This window comes from Hakea prostrata, chromosome 9 (assembly GCF_041222555.1).
Source record: "Hakea prostrata isolate BN-2017 chromosome 9, UWA_Hpros_2, whole genome shotgun sequence".
Lineage (NCBI taxonomy): Eukaryota > Viridiplantae > Streptophyta > Magnoliopsida > Proteales > Proteaceae > Hakea > Hakea prostrata.
In genome coordinates this window covers 58768804-58789908 of record NC_142608.1, presented here as the reverse complement: position 1 = coordinate 58789908, position 21105 = coordinate 58768804, and the positions used below count along the sequence as shown (strand labels likewise).

The window sequence follows — 21105 nt, the reverse complement described above, 5'->3', positions numbered from 1 at the left end:
TGTCTATCGCTTGTAATCAATAGGATTTTCGATGAATTGTGAAGCTGTTGCAATTTGCAGGCTTTATTCTTAAAGTTAACATATGCCATAGAGAAGCAACAGAGCCATGTGAAGGTCAAGAAAAACACCATTGCTTCTCTGCCCGTTCTCTTAAGTAGCTGTTATCAAAGTAGAGCCTCATGGCTCATGTTTGCTGGGTCCATTATGGATTGGATGGCTTTTTCTCACCTTAGCCGTTTTGGAAAACAGGAAATTTTGTTCATGGCTGATGAGAGGTCGAGAGAGAGAGGAATCATATATGATGTTAGAAATAACTAGTTGGATGAAAAAGTTTAGTTCTTCTTTCCTCATCGTTCACCCCTTGGACACCTGAAATTTAATCCATCTTTTTCGTCCACTGGCGTTGAACAAAGATTCCATCCACATTGCGACCAATAATGATTTATCTGGTCTCAAGCAAGAATCTCATCCTTGGATTGAATTGTGCCACGGCGTTGCAGGTCTTCTCTGATGACTGACAAATAGGTGTTGTTGCTTTACAATCACTTGGATCTGGTCCTCTTGATCCTCCAACATTAAGGTGATTGAGGTGATTTTCCCTTCCTTTCTCCTTTGCTGCGCTAGTATTGAATAAGAGACATGAGGGGATTTCGTTCCAGTCCTATTGCCTTTGCAGAGGCAGAACATAATTGAGATTGATGCAGATTTTTAACTACCCTGCTATATGGTAAAATTGATGCAAGCCCTCGTGCCAAATCTCTTTCCATCTGTGAAGAGCGCGTTTACCATATGTGAACAATCTACCATTTATTTTAGTAGAACTAAATTTTGTTAAATCATGAGCTGTACTTTGGTTGGTTAATGAGAATCAATATTGGTATATTCATATGCCACTCTTTCCTTCTTTTTTGAGTTAAAATTCGTATGCTACTCGCATGCATAAACAATTTGTCACGAGTTGTACACGTATGGATTTAATATTGTCAGATACAAAGAAGAGAAGGCCTGTCAGGCGAATCAACAGTAATACTGGAAAACCACTAAAAGCTTCTGAGGACAAAAAGATAAAGGCCACCTTGGGCAAATTACAGCCCTACCAGACAGCTGAAGGTCTAACAAAGAACAAGCAGATAGATCTAGCACCATAACACCTTATAAGGGACTAGATGCTAACAAGCACATAGGGTAGGATCAAACGGAATGCAGCCAGTTATCATGCAAACATTCAAAAACCAGCACAGCACTGAAGATTTTGGTCTAATATACAATATTTGTTGACAGTAGCATCAGAAGCAAGGGCGTAACTCCAAAATAAGTACAAATGGAACCTACATCATCCTTAACCACCATGCCCAAGATTTGATGCCCAATAAACAAATTAAGCATGTTCAAAGGCTGCAGTAAATACAATCCTGAAAACTGTCAATAGAAACCAGTTAACCCAGAATCTCCAGAATGCAAAACCCACTTCCTGACAGCATTCCTTTCCAGAACAAAAACTCAGCAAACCTTCAAAATAAAACCTTTTATGGAGAGGTTGATGAGTCGATCACATCTTCTTCCTCACTGAACCATTTGCTTCATTCCACCACTCCACGCCAAACAAACAAACATCCAGTTTGACCTCAAATTAGATCAGCTACATTCATTGGCATCTCATCAATCTGTGTGCTGTAATACTGTTCTATATCCCTGAGAATCCTTATGTCATCGTTGCGGACAAAGTTTATCGCAACACCCTGAGAATAGAGAAACATCCATTATATAATAACAGTTAATATTGTTTGTGATAAGACAGCTCATAGAGAGAGAAAAAATTGGGTTGGTCTCACACAACAGCCAACCATGTTTGAGTCAGAGGTATTACAACCAAAACTAGTTAAATGCATCTATATAATGTGATAGCCATCTTGGCATTAAGAGAAATATATAGAAACATATACTAATTTCATGGTAACCACCAGCTTGGGATTGTAGCAACTTGAGTTTGCGCTACAACCTCATAAAGCTGGTGTATATGCCTCCATGGGCAGCCAAAAATTCCATGTTTCACATGCTGCTTCAAAGCCCCACGGAGCTGAGCAACGGACACAAGTCACCATTAACAAAAGATTTATTTAACAGTTACCCATTACTGATCGTACCATCCTAAATTCAAGCAACTGAAAAAATAATAAAAGAAAAAACACACGCACAACCATGTGCATGGACTGGCGAGGGTCATAATATACACAGCTTTGCCGCTTTCAGAGAGGCTGTCTCCTGTGTTATTAAATAACATGATATAGGAACTGAATGTCTTGAGACATCCATGAGACTTTTTTCGGTCAAAAACATCTCTTGAGACTTTAAAACAGGGGATGGTATTATCCAACACACCACAGAGAGATCCCAAAATATCCAACACAGTAAATCCACCATGAAAATCCAATTAATGACCTCAAAAGCTACCACATACATGATAATATCAAACACATGGGGATAAATATAACCAATGTAAAATTAAACTAAGAAAAAGGGCCCACGAAAAATACTGCCAGTTCCTAGCCTTGTTATTTCCAATTAATCAAACTTTTAACACAAGACAGAATCAGCAAAGTTACCTTCCGTCCAAAACGGCCAGATCGACCTATCCTGTGAATGTAGAGCTCACGGTTGTTGGGCAAGTCATAATTTATCACCAAAGACACCTGATTAGGCAAGAAGAAAACATTTAACACAATGTTAAATAAGAAATGCATGCTGAGATTATGATCCATATTATTGAAATACATGACTGATCTCAAATTATGGTAGGACCACAGAACTAGATACAGTTTATGGTAGTGCTACAATCTTACTATTCAGAAAGTAGAAACAATTCCCACAAAAGCCACTCAGCTGCTTCCCCAGAACCCAACATCTAGTTCAGCAATTATCTTCCCAAGGAAAGAACTATCCTCCTTTTCCCATGTACCCCCCTCCCAAAAGAACACCATTTATCAGGTTCATTATCATTGGCTTAAATAGTGAGTATTCATTTGACAACTTGAGATTTTAAATACTTCTTTTGTATTTTCTAAATCATAAATGCACTTATTTAAAGAATGATCAAATTCCACCTATCAATTTCTTTTGAAAATTTAGCAATAACTAATTACATTTTTAGCAATATCAAATGATACTACCAAGTATTAGGGAAGGGTGTTAACTATGTTATCATGAGAGCTGAAATACATGCCTGTTGAACATCAAGCCCCCGAGCCCAAACATCAGTGGTGATGAGCACACGGGTTGTTCCGGACCTGAACTCTGCCATTATAGCATCCCGCTCCTTTTGAGGCATATCTCCATGCATTGAGGAGACCGTGAAGTTATTGCTGCGCATCTTCTCTGTCAGCCAATCCACCTGCACAACAAATTTATAAAGGGGTTTTATAAACACTGCAAGACAAATCATGGACAGTTTTTCTTTAATAAGTAAACAAGATTTTATTGGGCACATTCTAATAAAAACATACACCTAATAAGAGATATATGTGGAAATACAAATTCCAACTCTATAGGAAGTGCTGGCTGCACCTTACAGAAGTACCCTTCTATAGATACCCCAATGGCGCAGCCCTAGATTGATAGGAGATCACCAACGAGCAAGTTCTTCCAGGATCTTGTATGAATCAGCCAAGTTGGTTAGGTTAAAAAAAGGATGTGAGGCCAACTAGAGGTCAGGATTGATGCTAAGAGTACCATAAAGGTCACAAAAGTACATAGCAGCAATTTTACAAGTAACCAGACTACATAATTTCAGCCAGATAGTCAAACTAACCATTTGACCCAGTCTCACCTTCTATTTCATTTTAACCACTTAAAGAACAAAAACAACCAAAAAAGGCATACACAGAAATGAAAACAAAAATTTAGCTATTTCATTACCTTACGCTTTGTATTGCAGAAAATGACAGCCTGAGTAATGGTGAGAGTATCATAAAGATCACATAAAGTATCAAACTTCCACTCTTCTCTTTCAACAGCAACAAAGAATTGTTTGATGCCCTGTGACAAAGTAAATAATAAATAAATAAACAAAGCAACAAAACAAAAAATGTGTTGGTCAGACAACACCTCATCTATTGATCCTACCATGTCAAAACCACCCCCCCCCCCCCAAAAAGAAAAAGCCACCATGAATTGCATACCTCTAAAGTCAATTCATCACGCTTCACAAGGATCCTAACAGGATCAGTCATAAATTTACTGGTGATTTCCAATATCTCGTGCGGAAGAGTGGCAGAAATCAATACAACCTACAAATAACAATCATTCACACATCAAAAACTTCACCCAACAGAAGAAAAACAAAAAATGGTGCCCAGGAATAAAATAAAGCTTAGTAGCCTAGTTAGTATGAAGTGCATGCCTAAATTGCAAATGAACTGGCAGACATCCAACTCAAGGTTTAGACAGTTCTGCTGACCCCATGACCCAGTACAGGACCATTGCCCAGTGCTGGTCCCACCTGTGTGGGGGTACTGAGAAGGATTGGTTGGGAGTCCATTCTAACTTTCAACATTTTAGCACAAACTGACAACCACCCTCAAGATTCAGACCGAATTTTCCCTAACTTAAATCAATTTTTGAGCATACCTGAAGCTCTGGTGGAAGATATCTATATACGTCATAAATTTGATCCTTAAACCCTCTGCTCAACATCTCATCAGATTCATCCTGTCAATGTCATGGAATATAAATTAGGTTTTATCCAATTTAAAAATGCAAAGTCATCAAAAAGAAACAATATTTACAAGAAAGGAGTGATTAACTAACAAGGACTAATAATTTGATCGCCCTTGTACGCAAGGTTCTTCTCTTGATCATATCACAGACCCTGCCTGGCGTCCCAGACACTACATGGACTCCATACTCAAGCTTCCTTATATCTTCACCTACACTTTTGCCTCCAATACAAGCATGGGCTTGTATGTTTATGAAATTACCAACGGCTAGTATTACTTTCTCAGTCTGAGCAGCAAGTTCTCTGGTTGGAGACAATATCAAAGCTTGGACCCTGAAAGACATGAGACGTATTGTATTAGGCATTGCAGAAAGACCAAACTGAAAATTAATACGCAGCAAGTGCTTTAACTCATTGATGCAGGCAAAGATCAAAGGACCCTCGAATAAGCCTACTAATCATGACACAAGGAAATTGAACAAAGATACGTAAAACAGAAACTGCACAAACTATTTGGTAAAGATTGTAGAACACCGGCATGGAAAGAAAATCACAAGGCAGGAAAAATAAGCTTGCAAACAAAACCAACATGACAGAGCCACTCAACCAGACCAGCTTGTGTTCCCATGACAGCCTCTAAAACACCCCTGAAAAGCTCAAAAACCACTAAACCACTGATGGTTTCTAATCTGTGATACCTTGTTTTGGGCTTACTACACTTCCTACTTTGTTTGATCATAGTGCACCTTGAAATCCAGCTGCAATTTTGAGATGATCTCCCTATCACACATTGTTCACAGACCTTCCCCCTGTTTCTGGCAGGCCATTTCTTTTTTCTTGCTTTATTGCTCATAAGTGATTCTTCCCACATCCACTACCTGCAGGTACCATACTTTTTCCGCTATTCTCATGTTCCTTGTATTTCTGTACCTCTATAACCTTTATCCCATGCTTGTTATGGCACTAATGTGGGCTGTACAGGGAGTTTTCAACCTACCTTGTTTATTTTCTGTGCACCTCATTATTTGGGGCATAGTTATTCATTAATAAGTAAATCAAAACCCAGAACCGCAGACTCGGAGCCTCTTCTACTTTGAGAACCAATACCACAAATGAGACCGGTTCTCGAACTATTGTCTAACAGCATTTACAATATATTGACTTTTCTATCTTCTAACTTGAGTCCTTCTGTAGAATCAACAGGTCTGCCTGTATATGATATTACATTATGAACTCCCCATAAAGTTCCTAGGGGATCCAACTCCCATGAAGTGACTTCTCTCACTTGAAGAGGGTTGAACACTACTGCTGCCTTTCTTTTCTTATAGTAGGAGGGAGAAGTCCACCTGTTGATGTATCACTGTAAGTCCCTTTTTCCCAAGATTACCCTTCCCTTTTTTTCCCTTGACCTACCTATAGTCTTTATTGCCATTATAAGCTTGCTAATCTTCTTTAATTTGTAATTCCTCTCATCCCTTCCTTTTATATAGCCAGAAGCCTCTGAAAATATGGTCAATTACCAGACTTCACAATTCTAATAATTGAGTTCTTCACTCCTTCAGGTGGGACCAGTAATCCTAAGGAATAAGTTTGGAAACCTCGGATTGCATGAATTAATCACAGGTTAGCCATTATCTCATCCATCTTTGTTATTGATGGCCAATGTTACTACAATTATATAGGGACTCAAAGGCATTTTTACAAACTACTGGCTTCTATGGTTATATATGTCCAAGTTGGATTCTGTAGGTTATGTGTGTCTGCTATTGCAAGCTGGAGCCTCAAATAAATATACTCTACGCTTTGCTTGGGGGGACGGGGGAGGTAGAGCATAAAGTATCGTAATGTATTATTACTGTGCTTTCCCAATCAGGGATTATGCAAAACTTAAATTCTAAATAAATGACACTTTAATGGTTATTCTAGCTCCAGCCATACAGACTCTTTTCTTCTTTCCTCTTCTCTTCTCATTTACATCCAAGGAATGCACGAACTGATTTCAATTTTCCAATTTTTCAAAAAAAAAAAATTCTCAAAATAGTTTTTCTTAAATCTTCTTCCTTTGCACATATAAAATATTATACACCTCCTATATGTAAAAATGACAAGCCCATCAATTAATTATGGTTCAAATTAGACCAACTGAAACGTAGTAGGCAATCACAAGGCCTCAACACTAAGGCTCTCTTTGGTATGATTTAAATTTTCGATTATTCAACATATAAACATACATAGATGTGTACATAGATGTGTATGGTATAATTTACGATCCTTATTTCTCATTAAGATAACTTGATTTGAACATAAATTCATAAATAGATCAAGAGCTGTTTATGATTTATCGTCATGAACTACCATTAATGAACATGTGCAGAAATACTACATAAGTAGGGTTTAAATGGTAAAGTTACAAAACAATAGGATAGGTCATTGCTTTTCTTTCTTTCCAACCTCCACCTTGTCACCAATAAATAAAAGAAAAAAGAAATGAAGTACTCCTAAAATACTTCATGTAATTAACATTTATAATGAACATCACAATTTTAAACATTTCTTTGCATTCATCTAATTCACTTGTATTCACTACTTCACATTATATAGTTCAAAATATTATTTGCTTTCATAATACATCCAACAACCTTATAACTAATGGTCACCTATAAGTATTATTTGGGATGAGTTTAGCTAGTTGAGAGCTGTACCAAAAGACCAAACTCTATAGACAGAGTATTAAGAAATTTATTAGTAATTTTGTACATAAATCTGAAAACAAATTAATTACCATGCCATATATGTGAGATATATTATATTTTTTTTTTCTTCTAATAATTATTGTTTATTATACATAAATTGTCAACATAATTGATTATTCATGAATAGTTCATAAACATAAAAATATACTATGCCACAAGAGAGCCTAATAATCCAAGTAATGAATTTTACTAGCACCCATTCAAAAAAGACATTAAGGAAGTTAAGACTATTTTACTTTTACTATCTGTGATATCAGTTGCAAAAAGAGAGAAAGGAAGAAAAACCATCACTACTGGTCATCCAGCATCTACAACAACCACTCAAGAGACTATAAACCAAACTACGCGAACATACTTTATAAACATAAAATATACTGGGTCCTGGGAGAGGGGTACCCATCTCCCTCTCTCAACCTTCATAGTCGGCAACATATCTCTCCCACCGTATAGAAGTAACCGAAAACAAAATTGTGCACAATAAGGTAGGCCAAAAAAAAAAAAAGCTAAAAACGAAACATCGGAAAGAAAACCACGAAGATGAAGAGGAAAAGACGTACTCTCTCGTTGCTGTATCGACCATCTGGCACACAGTGAGGGCAATCATAGAGGTCTTTCCAGTACCAGATTGTGCCTGAGCAATCACATCTCGACCTCGGATGATGGGCAAAACTGCTCTCTGCTGTATCGCAGAAGGCTTCTCGAACCCATACTGATAAATCCCTCGGAGAAGATCATCTTTGATACCCATCTGATCGAATGAAGTAATAGCCTCAACGCCATGACTAGTTTCGAATACTAGGTTATCGTCTTCGGCAATGGGCCCCGGACCGTTTCGCCGACCGGGACGGTTAACTGGAGCACCGGAGGCTGTTGCAGCTGCCATTTTTGCAACTATGAAGCTGAAGAATTCCTCTCCTTACTTGATCCTATTCCCGCCCAAGCAAAAAGACTTTTAGGTTCAAAACCAAAAGGCAATAGACAAGTGAGAGAATATCAAAGTAAGAACAAATAAGGTTCAATTTATAAGAATGAGACTTCACCCAAATACAATTTAGAGTTTAAGACCTAATCGGAGACAACTGCTAAGGGCACTCGATGTTTAATATTTATAGAGACCTATTATGAGAACAATTTGTCAAATTCTAAGAGCAACGCGCATTAGATAATGCAAGGCTAGGGTTTTATCAGTCTCTATAGCTAATCGATTCCGACGATTTTACGAAGAGCTAGAAGGAAAAACCAAATAGAATCCTAACCCGTTAGGGGCCAAAATTAACAGAACCATGAAAAGCCAAGAAAATGGGGAAGAATCACTGTAAAAAATTGAAACCGAATAACAAACCTGAGTGCCAACCTGCAAATCTCTAGTCGTCGCCGGCAGAAAAAGTAACAACGGAGGAATTGAAATTAGGGTTCGAGTCTGAGAGTCGAGAAAGGAGACCTCAAAGTTCGCGTTAATATGGGTTTCGGGTGCGCGGTGCGCCAGGGTGGGATTATAATCGGATCAAACATTTTATCTGGCGCCGTAACGTCAATAAATGGGTGGACCGGTTCCAATCCTTGAACCCGTTTTAATTAACTCATGGATTTGGCGTTCGCAAACCGCCAATTCTACCTGATGAAGGCCCAAAAAAAACGAGAGCAAATGCTGGCACCTCAAAATGGAAGCCTTAAAACACTCACACCCCACTTTACATTTGAAAAGCACAGAAACCCTAAAATTGGATTTTTATTGGATATATTTGTCAAATTTAACACTAAAAATAGTTAAATCACTGTTTATTTTCAAAACTATCTCTATAATAAACAATGGTTAAAAGATTTTTGATGATAAATTTAACAAATATATCCAATAAAAATCCAATTTTGAGGTCAATTTACAACTTAGGAATATTCTAACTAGGTTGCTTAAGTAATAAGAGAAGGAGACCAAGTAGTTATGTTCACATCATTCAGGACATGTATGGACACTTACAAGTGTCAAAAGTAAAAATCAAGTTATTTTTCAATTAAAGTTGGATTACACCAAGGCTCAATTCTAAGCCCATTTTTCTTTGCACTCATCATGGATAATTTAACAAGCAAATCGAGATAAAATCTCATGATATATGATTTTTTTCTGATGATATTGTTCTAATAGATGAAACCATAGAAAGAATAAATGCGAAGCTGGAAGTATAGAGATCAAGTTTGGAATTGAGAAGTTTAAAACAAAGACAAAATATATGAGGTGTAGCTTCAGAGAAACCTTGATGGGCCAAGGATCTGGTAAAGCTTGAGGAGCAAGGCCCACTACAAAGTGAAATCTTAAGGCGTGTTTGGTAATGTTCTTAAAAAACGTTTTGTATGTTCTTATGTTTTTTGGGAACGGAAGAACGACTTAGAGGTGTTTGTTAAAACGGTATGTTCTTCTATTCTTTAAGAACGAACTAATCAAAAAGTGGTCACAAACCGATCAAAAAGATAAATTGGTCCCCATTGAAACGTTGGAATGAGTTTATCAAGCACCAACTTATTCTAATAGTATTGTAAAAATATTTTCCAAACAATGCCCATTTATAATCAAATAACGGTCTTTTAGCACAGAAGCACTAAAAAATGGTTTTGCACAAGAACTAGTCTCTTAGGACGAAAACTTTATCAAACGCATACTAAGATACTTTAGGCGACCCTTAATAAACAGAGTGAGATAAAAAGCAATATTTCTCATAAAATCAAAGTAAGACTGAGTGATCTAAAGAGGTGCAACAAGAAACTTATGTGACTAAGTGTATACCATTAATCAAACTAAAGGGACAAATCTACAAAACACCAATGAGACCAAGCTATAACTTATGAATGGAATACCAGGTACTTAAGAAAAGCAATATAAATAACATGAGAACAACAATAAGGAAGAGTAACCGAATTTAATTTAGTAGAGCTAAAAGAAGTAGAGACATGTAAAATTGCCATCAGAGAAGTAGTAAGGATGTAATTAATGCCGCTCAAACTTAGAATCAAAAACAACCCATCTTGTCCTAACTAAATGGGGTTGACCATATGGACTCTTGCTATTGATTGATTATATTAGATACAATGCCTAAACTATGCATATTTTTATCACCACTTCTTTTAAGGTTATCTTAGATTTTTATTTTAGTTATTCTAATTCCTTCAACTTGGATTAAGTCACTTCTTCATACCATGTAAAATGTAAACACCTATTCATGATTTATGGGCATGAACATGTCAAATACCCAGGCATGTATCTCTCACATTTGTTGTTTCTGTTGAAGCTTGGAATAATTTTATGCTTCTAGTTGGTGTAACTAAACCATTTTTTACTGTGAGTAGGATAAGATAATTCAACCATGCCTCTTTTTTCCATGACACAGGTTAAGGTTTGGTAACCATCTTTCCTATTCCTAAAAAGTTAATCAGCCATTATTGATGCTTTATTTAACAACCACCAAATGACAAACCATACCAACTGTCATAGTTTTTCTCAAAAAAACCTAATCCATATATTTAAGTACATGAATTTACCTGCCGTTAGCAGATGGAACCCAGGTAATAAGTTAATAACAGAAGCTTCTCTCCCTTAGACACTATATATAAATTGGCATTGCCATATGGGTTTGTGATCAAGCTGACTAGTGAAGAAAACCATCCCAGCTAGAGACTTAGTTGAGTGAGATAGAGAATGAGAGGTAGCAAGATGGGCTTTCAGTGCCTTGCAACTTTAGTTATCTTTGTTGCTTTGGCTTCCACCCTTTCAAGTGCCTCTGATCCCAGCCCTCTTCAGGACGTCTGTGTTGCCATTAAAGACCTAAAATCTGGTGGTACGTTTTTGCTCACTCTTACTTTATGTCTTTGGATCCAAGACCAATAAGAGTAGCTAGAGAAGCCTTGATCAAGTTCTTATATAAAACATGGGCTTTCTGGCTTCTGCCACAATGTGAACTCCGTCTTCTTATATATTCATATTCTTTCTTTTTTTTTCGCTTTTAGAGACCTCTTCACGAAGAGGTGCCAGTCATTAATTACCAATTGAACAACCCTTCAATGGTTATATATTGACAATTTGATGATGGTTTTCCTTGCAGTGTTCGTGAATGGGAAGTTTTGCAAAGACCCCAAACTTGCAATTGCCAATGATTTTTTCTTCTCAGGGCTTAATGTGCCGGGAAACACAGCAAATGCAGTTGGTTCTAAGGTCACTCCAGTGTTCGTGAATCAACTACCGGGGCTTAACACCCTCGGCGTTGCCTTGGCACGTATAGATTTTGCACCCTTTGGTCTCAATCCTCCTCACACTCACCATAGAGCTACAGAGATCCTCACAGTCTTGGAGGGCAATCTCCTTGTGGGGTTCGTCACCTCCGACCCGGATAACCGGCTAATCTCAAAGGTCCTTAAGCCAGGAGATGTGTTTGTGTTTCCTATAGGACTCATTCACTTCCAACAAAATGTAGGACACATTAGTGCAGTTGCACTTTCTGGATTTGGAAGCCAAAGTCCTGGCCTCATCGTTATTGGTAATGCAGTCTTTGGGTCTAAGCCTCCTATATCAGATGAAATCCTTGCCAAAGCTTTCCAAACTAACAAGAAGGTGATTGATGAGATTCAAGCCAAATTTGCAACCGGTAAGTAGAATAGCTAGAGTAGCACCAAACAACTGCTATGAAAGGAGAAGTAATGAAGAAACCCATCTTTGGTAACTCCCCTATTCTGAAATATGTAATTCTGGGGTTGAGGTACTTTGTTTTTCTGTTTCTGTTTCTGCTGTTTCAGGGTATTTCTATGAGAAATAAAAGTGTTTGGTGATACTAGTATCTTTAATCAATTTACTCCCGATATAACACTGCAACGGCCGATATGAGTCATACACCCGATATATATCCCAATTATGTTTTAAATATCGGTATAATCCAAAGCTGGGACAACCACCATAATTGAAAATATGACATTCCAAAGGTTTAACATACAAACTCATCTGTTCCCAATCTTGATACACCCATTTTTTTTAGAGAGAGAACGAAATACCTATCGGAACAACTGCAGCTGAGAATATAAGGGTGCATTTGGTAATGTTCTCAGAAAACATTTTTGGCGTTCTTCTGTTTTTTTGGAATGGAAGAACAAGTTAGAAGTGTTTGTTAAAACAGTTCATTCTTTTGTTTTTTAAGAACAGACCAATTAGAAAAATGGTCTAAAGAACGCCTTTTGCAGAACATGAAAAAGATGTTTCTACAAAGAACGTAAATGAGAGTGATAAAATTAGTCTCGATTGAATCCTTATAACGAATTTATCAAACACCAATCTATTATAATAGTGTTCAGGAAATATTTTCATAACGGATTTATCAAACACTCATTAGTAAAAAGCTGTCTTTTAGTACAAAAATATTAAAAGATAGTTTTGCATAAGAATTGGTCTCCTAGAACAAAAACGTTACCAAACGCATACTAAATCTTCTTAGAGCAATCACATGCTTCTGGGCTTAATTTCCTGAGATTTATCGATATTTCAATTATTTTTTGAGTAAATTTCTATAAATCCATTAGGGCTCTTTTTTTGTATCAATTATCATTATCTATTATGAGGTTTTTTTTCATTATTTTAAGTTATTTGGCATCCATTATCAGTTTTATTTTTATTTAAAATAATAAAAAAACTTGCAAAATTCATAATGAACTTTTTGTCTATTATGAATTATGGTGAGAATTTTCATTCTCTTCATTTGTGCACAAGTTTACTTAAATTTGATGGTTAAGATCAGGGTAAAATACTCGATACACATTTGTTTATAAAAAACTTTTTTTCCCCCTCTTTTATCACTTACTTATTATTATTTACTAACAATTTTTTTTTTTGACACCAAACTTATTTTTAATTCCATAATTTATTTTTTGACAAAATTCACTCAAACCATTTTTCATTCTTGACCAATAATGAATTCTTATATTTATTTCTTTTAAATAGGCACAATAGAGAATGAGAATTGATACAAAAAAGAGCCTATACTTAGGGTCTATTTATTAAAACTTTCCTATTCAAACTTTAACATTTCCCTAAAATTCCAAACTTTTTTTTGTTTTTTTGGTATGCTAAAATTCCAAACTTCACCTCTCATTCTCTCCGCTAGTATTTTTAAAGCCCAAGTTATCCTTCGAATTTAAACCCAACCTATATCTTTCTTTCGCATTGAACCGATTCACATTAATTAGTTGAAACTTATTAATTGAACCAGTGAACGAATCAATCATGTATATTTTCAAAATCCAACTGTCTATTTTACCAATCAACCAAAATTTGATCAATTTAGCACTGGGGGTAGAAAATCTCTCGTCCAACACCAAAAAGGCCTATAACCCTAAAATGGGCCTGTGTAAGTCCAAGAATTATTGGAACTGTTGGGATTATTATTATTAAGAATTGATAATTTTTTTATACATGAACTAATAGTTTTGTATACATTTCATGGAGGAAAGTACTCATGATATTTTTCACTAAAAGGCCTTGATTGTTGGCAGCTAAACAATCCTTTGATGGTCAATGCAGGGTTAGTAGAATGATGAGAACGATACTTTTTAATGAAGAGGTCATGGGTTTAACCTTGTGGACGACAAAGCTTCATCGAAGATGAAATCGAAGTGGCCTAGTAAACCTGGCCTAGATGAACCTCATACAAAAAAAAAAAAAAAAAAAAACCCTTTGATGGTGCCATTGGTCTTTTTCTTATTTTAATTTTATATTTCAAAACGACGTTTGAACCTTTAGATGGGTTAGCACGTATCATGTAAAATATATGACTTTGAATGCATGAAAGCTTTTAGGTTTTTCTATTTCTTACAAGATCCTATACACAAATTTATAATACAAATCCATGATAGAATTGAAGATGGAACAAGTGACCAAATGTGATGAATAAAAATATGACATTACAAAGGTGTAACATACAAACTCATATGTTTAATAGATGGCTATATGTACACAGTATTATTCTAAATCTCAAAGAAATTGGTTCAATTGTATTCCAGAACAACACATACAACCATAATCCCATCTACACAATACAATTACCCATATGAGAACACCAAGAAACTCATCGAATGGATGGATACATGGTAGCAGAAAGAAAGAAGAAATGATACTTCAGAGAACATAAATAAACTTCTATTTCTCCGAAGAAACCTGTACCTTAGAGGCAATTAATTCCTTCATGTGTCCAACTTCAGATATTAGAGAAGTTAATTAAGAGATGCTACTTGTGGGGGATTTGGGTGGGGGACGCTTAATTTAATTAACATTCTCCACATTTCCTCTCTCTATCTCTCACTCTTGGTATACACAGAGTTACCAGAGTCTGTATAGGGCCGGGCTTTTGCAATCTCAAGTCCAGTCCTATATATTATAATCTAAGCCCTTCTCGCCCTGACCTTAATTTAGAGTCAAGGATTATTGTCCCTAACCCTAAGTTCTACAGGGTCAAGTCAAACCCACTTTTCACCCTTAATTGACCATGTCCCTAACTCTGATTGGCTCTATCTCTAACCCTGATTGGCCCATATCCTTGGTTTTCATATTGATTGGCAATATACTTGACCCTAATCTTAATTGGCCTTATTCTTCTCCTTATTCCAAATTTATTGAGATTGAATATCAAAGATAAAATTAAGGTCAATGAAAGATTAATAGAATGATTAAAAACCTACCTTCTCAGTTTGTGTGAATTCAACTTTTACCAATGGAAGATTTGTAGAATGGTTAATGCTGGCTGAGAAATGGCATGGTGATGAAAATGAATAGTGATTGACTAGCCGTCTTGGGAATAGCAGAAGAGAGGTAATTAGGAGATGTTATTGAATTGTCAAAAACAAATTGACAAGTGTCAACTACGTACATCCATTAATAATGAGTGTGTCCCTTGTCTTCCTGAACAGTAAAGTAGATGTGAGTAGTAGCATTGGAAATGGAATCTATTGAAGTGACTCTGGTTGGATTTCATGGAGATCTCCAACGGCTCCTAAGTCCTATATCCTAGAGAATGTTCAAGCTTTTTTTGAGTTTTGGCAAACCATCACCCTTTCCCCTATTTCATGCTTCTAAAATTTAAGGACACTATTTCTTATGAGTAATAGCTTGCTCTCTTCTGCTTTTATTCCACATAAACTGGTGATACAGCAACACTGGGAGGTATTACACTTTGATGAGACTCACTTGAAGGACCTCCAACAAATCAAATGGAGGACCCTGAAATAGAGCATCATAAGTCTATTGGAAATGAAATTTTGATCTTTAAAGTTGATCTCTGAAGTTTAAGAGTTCAAATCTTCTTAAGGCCTGGACATCTCTCATATATATGAAAGACTGTCCATCTCATAACTAAAAAAGATTATGAAAATTTTCAATGCCACCCATGAATTATTAACGCTTGCAGGGCCACAACCCCACCCTATAGAATGGATAAGAAGAGGTCAATCAATGACCAAACCACTTTGATAATACTCCTTATCTCACCCAACGAACATTGAAGCCCCTTATAGGAGAAAAATATATCAATGATACGTCTTACTACTAAGAAATCAAGTTAAGTGTTGATATAAGTAGACCTATAAACGGACCGGATTCGGCTCAGATACACCAGTATCCGAATCCGAATTCGATTAGCAAATCCGCTATCCGAATCCGGCAAAAACTTAGAGAAGGCATCCGAATCGAATCGAAACTTTATCGGATATCCGATAATAATCCGATTCGATAAAATATCCGATTATTGATTGATAATTGTCACTTTTTTACATGTTTATTATAAATTTCTAATTTCCGATTACCGAATACCGCTATCCGAATCCAATTATCATTTATTTTTAAACAAAAAATATTAAATATTTTATTCTATCCGGATAAAAATTTATCCGATATTATCCGATCCGATAAGCAATTATCCGAATCAAATCCGGTTGCTTAGCGGACGGATACGGATATTTTTCGATAAGAAAAATTTCGGATACGATACCCTTAAACGAATACGAATGCGAATCCAGAGATGGATTTAGACTATCCATTTACATGTCTAAATATAAACAAGTTAAACTTTTCAAATGACACAAATATCTTTGAACGAAAAACCCCACCTTGACTCATCTTTGTCTTCTTTTGTTATCTATAATACTCATATTTTCTGATTCTTGCATGAATATATTTTTTTCCCTCACCTTTGCCATCTTCTTCTCTTAAAATTGAAAATAAATAAATAAAAATTAATTAAGATAACTCGTATTAATATTAGGAAGGAACTCTAGGGTGGGGCTAAAAATTTTCAAAAAAATAATGAAAAATTCAATATGAAAGAAATTTTCCATTAAGGCACTCTGTGACACAGCTAAAAGCCATTCCCTTCATTTCTGTTAATCCAAACGATGATTTAATTCACGCTTGGTGGAAAACTGTAAACTAAAAATTCCATCCCATTAGAGAGAACCAAAGCACGCATTGTTTGTCGCGTCTGCAATCACTGTGAAGTTGCATGTTTACAGTATTTGGCGCAGAATTAGCACAAGAAGAGTACAAAATTGTACGGACATAACGTTATTTAAGGAATTTAATTATGAAATAAAGTCAGATCATTAACTATGAACGAGACTACAGAACCGGTGTTTTGAGTCATTCAACACAGACAGCAAAAGCATCAATTTAATTAAATATCTAGCTAGTTTAGTAATTCGATGATAACTGATACTTTGATAGATGCTTAAACTGAGATCAAGTAATTATACAGAGATTTGCTTGCAGCCCATAAAAAACAAAAAACAGCTGAAGAAAGGTAAATTGTTTGGAGAAAGAAAAGGTGTTTTGATTTTGCAGAGAAAAGTACAACACTGGTGGGTTGGCTGTCTTCCCGCCATTAACACCAACACCACACCACACTACTCCACCTCACCTCCCCACCAAATCACTCTCTTGGTCTCTCCTCAAAATCTGTTTTTCGGTTTTCTTTTTTTCGTTTTTGTTTTTTTTTTTAAATCTTTTTCTTCAATTGGGTAAGCTGGGTTTTGTCTATTTTCTTCAAAATTAATATCAAAGATAAAGGAAGAGCTTGAAAGCTTCCCTCTATTTCTAGAACTTCTGCTATAAATAGAGGAGGTTCTTGGGTTCTTTGGGTAGGGTTTTCTTTTCTCAAGCTTTGAACCAACATCTTTTCTTTTCTGAGAAGAAGAAAGAAGAAGAAAATAATGGTGAGAGTATCAGGTGGTGGAGGAGAGATAGTGATGAAGCCGGCGTGGCTTGAAGGGTTAATTGCTGAAACATTCTTTGCTGCTTGTGGGGCCCACGACAGTCGCAGGAAGAACGAGAGGAACATCTTTTGCTTGGAGTGTTGTCGAAGTATTTGCCCTCACTGTGTTCCATCCCATCGTTCTCACCCTCTCCTGCAGGTAACTTGAAAATAATTCCGAATTTGCCTTAGAGAAGCACTAAGATTGACTTATGCTTCTGGGTTGTGATCCTTTTTGTCTTCTGAAGCTGCTTTGTTCCAACTTCTCTGGTGGGTTTTTGTCTGATATACTTGGTTTTAATTCTCTTCACTTATCTACCAAATTTCATGTAAATTCTGTCCTTTTCGTCAGTTTATTCTGCTCGTTTTCTGTTTTGGGTTTTATGGAGTTTTCCTTCAACAACTGTGTAATCAGTCTTTAGGTTTTGATTCCTTGGATTTGGTCCAGAATTTTTATGCAGACCGACTTTGAATTTCTCTGGTGGTTATAGCAGGTAGTTGTGTTTGATTCTTTGCGTTTCAGAAGAATTCTGCGTTAGACATCTCTATTTTCAGATTGTTTTGTAAAATTTGCTATGCTAAGCAGCATCTACACGACTTGGTTCTCCATATCTTCATATTCCTTAAAATTATTACCCATGATTCTATTTGTTGTTTCTTTTCAACTTTAAAGTCCTTTCTTTCTGCGGAATACTTTTGAGTTCCTTGTGGTTTAATGGAACAATTATCAACCCTGTGACATCTCTCCTCTCTTTTGTTTCATGTCTGTTCTTAGTTCTGTGTTAGACTCATGTTCTAAATACCCATGCAAATTTAACACTCTTCTGCGGGATCCTGTTATCTGTTTATCATGATTGCTTTTCTTATTGGATTATTCATACCCCTTTGTAGAATTTGCTCACTTCATTGTTTTTCATTTTTCTCGTCTGACTTTCTGGTCTCTAGCTTTTGATCGAACTATCTTATTCAGTTCTTGGTGGTTCTTGTTAACTTCCCTTTATGATTCTACAGTATTTTAAAACTATTTAAACAACCCAAGCAGACTTGCTCCCTCTTTTATTTACTGGTCTCCTCTTCTGCTTCCTTGATTCCTTCTGTTCATAGTTTGGTTTCTTACTTTCATTCCCTTTTTAGAAAATTTCCTTTCGCATTTTTTCTGCTTCATGAGCTGTAGCTTTCAAGAAAAGTGAAAGTTTGACCCAATTTCCCCCCCCCCCCAAAAAAAAAAAAAACTGTTCCCTTTTTCTTTTTCTTACAGGCAAAAGGATGGTGTTAATGATTTTTTTTTTCTTTTGCCTTTTTAATTCAGTTTACTTTCAGTTGAAGAATGAGTAATGTGTATCCTTCACTAGATATTGAAATTATCAAATTACCCAAAATTATGATAATCATAGCTGTAACAGTTGTGGGTTTACAAAAATAAGTTTCATTTCCTTAGAAAATTTATGTAAGTTCTTAATGTAATGATCTTTATTAAGCATATATAGCTAGTTTCTTTGACAACTCCAAGTATCAGATGGTGATAATTGAATCATTTCATGGCAGGTGAGGCGATATGTTTACCACGATGTCGTCCGATTGGATGATCTTGAGAAGCTGATTGATTGCTCTTATATTCAGGTCATTTTTTTGAAAATTTCCTTCACATAATGAATGTATTGTTATTAATTAAGATCAATTAGGGAAAGATGTAATTAGTTATATCACTCATTGTTAATTTGATGACTCTGTGTATGTGACAGCCTTACACCATAAACAGTGCCAAAGTAATATTCTTGAATCAGAGGCCTCAGTCAAGGCCTTGCAAGGGTTCTGCCAATATCTGCCTCACCTGTGACAGAATACTCCAAGAGCCATTCCACTTCTGTTCTCTTTCATGCAAGGTCCACTTAAAATTTCCATTCCTCATTCATTACTTCTTTAAGGAGACTAGAAGACTGAGATGAGATGTTCTGGTGTTTTTGGCTTCAAAATTTATCATCAGCACCACTCTATGAAGCCTGACTTAGTAGACATTTATTTCTTAGGAAGGATTTAATTAATTTTGATAAAATGTTAACAATGGAGTTTCATGTTAATGATGTACTTAATCTGGAAAATGGAATCGTTGATGCAGGTGGATCACATGGTGTTTCAGGGTGGAGATCTTTCAAGCATCATATACCGGTTCGATGAGTCCGATTTTGCGGCGTCTCAATTCGAAGGTTTACCGATGGACGGCTCTGATCTTATTGATGATGGCCAAATCACCCCCAACTTCATTCTAGAAGACTCAATACAATTGAAGGGCTCTTCTTGCTCAAATGGCACTATAGGCAGTTCAGGCATCTCACAGAACTCTGAGGTGGTGAAGAAGAAGAAGAAAGGGAGTGGTTTCCTTCCTGGCATTGTTCTCTCATTGAGTAGGAGAAAGGGTGCTCCTCATAGATCACCTCTTTCTTAGTTAAAAACAGTCTGGAAAGTCAAAAATAAACTTGAGAAGCTCCTAGTATTATATATGAACTATATGTTACTATTGCTGTTAGGTTTATCTTTTATGATGATAATGATGATGATGATGATGGTGGTGATCAATATATATTTACGTCAAGTCGTTCTTCTCGGTGCAATTCTGTTACAGGGACCGCCGGTGGCCGGCCCGGCGTCGAGGCAGCCATCAATTTTGTATGAATGTAATGGAATTTGCAAGTAAATATATATAATATACCTCTGTTTGGATTAAATTTTTAGAGACAGGTTTGAGGTAATCTGAATCCTTTTATTGTTGTTCTGTAGCATCTGAGGCTAAGCATAATACACTTTGGTTAAAACAATGGGACTTTAGGTTTAAAGAGAAAAGTGATTTTGACTAAATCACTCTGAAGCTTTGCAATATTTCATGTATGGGCTTGTTTGGTCCTTCTCACTTTTGAGGTCAGAGCCTCACAGGTCGGTGAGATTACAATAGATTTGGATGGTTTTTGTTGTTGACAGTGAGGGTGGGGGTGGGGGTGGGGGTGTGAGTGTGAGATGGGTTCACAATCACAGGGGCTGAAGCCCCATCCCTTTAAATTGTCAGATTTAGATTTGGAATCACTGGTGGGACCTGATAAGTACAATGATCAGCCTTTGGGTAAAATTTTGAAGTGAATGATTGATGATTTGACAGCAGTCAACAAGCTTGTGGTTTCTATAACTATAAGAACGACTTCAATTAACCCTAATTATAATTAAGACTAAAGTGTGAGTTTGGAACCTCTGTCCTCTCCTTACACTTCCTTCAGCACAAATGGAGGGGGAGAGGGGGAGATACAATTCTGAATTTTGATAAAATGAATCATAAATGAGTTTTCATGGGTATTTATTTTATTTTTTTATGAAGTTGATGAATTCATTCATA

The 21105-nt window shown here is 36.3% G+C and overlaps 3 protein-coding genes across 5 annotated transcripts; 2 read left to right on the top strand and 1 right to left on the bottom strand.

Moving 5' to 3' along the window:
* Nucleotides 1–1216: 1216 nt before the first annotated feature.
* On the bottom strand, nucleotides 1217–8936 carry EIF4A-III (eukaryotic initiation factor 4A-III). 3 transcript variants are annotated; one of them, XM_089168760.1, is made up of 9 exons: nucleotides 8807–8936; nucleotides 8022–8413; nucleotides 4804–5044; nucleotides 4624–4704; nucleotides 4176–4283; nucleotides 3913–4032; nucleotides 3221–3388; nucleotides 2604–2690; nucleotides 1217–1739 (listed from the first exon to the last, which is right to left on the bottom strand). In XM_089168760.1, the coding sequence occupies exons 2-9, from the start codon at nucleotides 8345–8347 to the stop codon at nucleotides 1626–1628; spliced, it is 1245 nt and encodes a 414-aa protein (XP_089024886.1). In that variant the 5' UTR covers nucleotides 8348–8413; nucleotides 8807–8936; the 3' UTR covers nucleotides 1217–1625. The 3 variants fall into 3 exon arrangements, with proteins under 3 accessions (XP_089024886.1, XP_089024885.1, XP_089024887.1); XM_089168759.1 differs by having other exon boundaries at nucleotides 8022–8390; XM_089168761.1 differs by having other exon boundaries at nucleotides 8022–8390; nucleotides 8819–8936.
* A 2174-nt stretch (nucleotides 8937–11110) lies between these two features.
* Nucleotides 11111–12296, top strand: LOC149005792 (germin-like protein subfamily 1 member 7). The gene is made up of 2 exons (XM_089168766.1): nucleotides 11111–11288; nucleotides 11553–12296. The coding sequence occupies exons 1-2, from the start codon at nucleotides 11150–11152 to the stop codon at nucleotides 12098–12100; spliced, it is 687 nt and encodes a 228-aa protein (XP_089024892.1). The 5' UTR covers nucleotides 11111–11149; the 3' UTR covers nucleotides 12101–12296.
* Nucleotides 12297–17324: 5028 nt separating this feature from the next.
* Nucleotides 17325–20414, top strand: LOC149005791 (protein RGF1 INDUCIBLE TRANSCRIPTION FACTOR 1-like). Its single transcript, XM_089168875.1, has 4 exons — nucleotides 17325–17886; nucleotides 19272–19346; nucleotides 19469–19609; nucleotides 19843–20414. Exons 1-4 carry the CDS (start codon nucleotides 17686–17688, stop codon nucleotides 20167–20169), a joined length of 744 nt encoding a protein of 247 aa, XP_089025001.1. The 5' UTR covers nucleotides 17325–17685; the 3' UTR covers nucleotides 20170–20414.
* The last annotated feature ends 691 nt before the right edge of the window (nucleotides 20415–21105 follow it).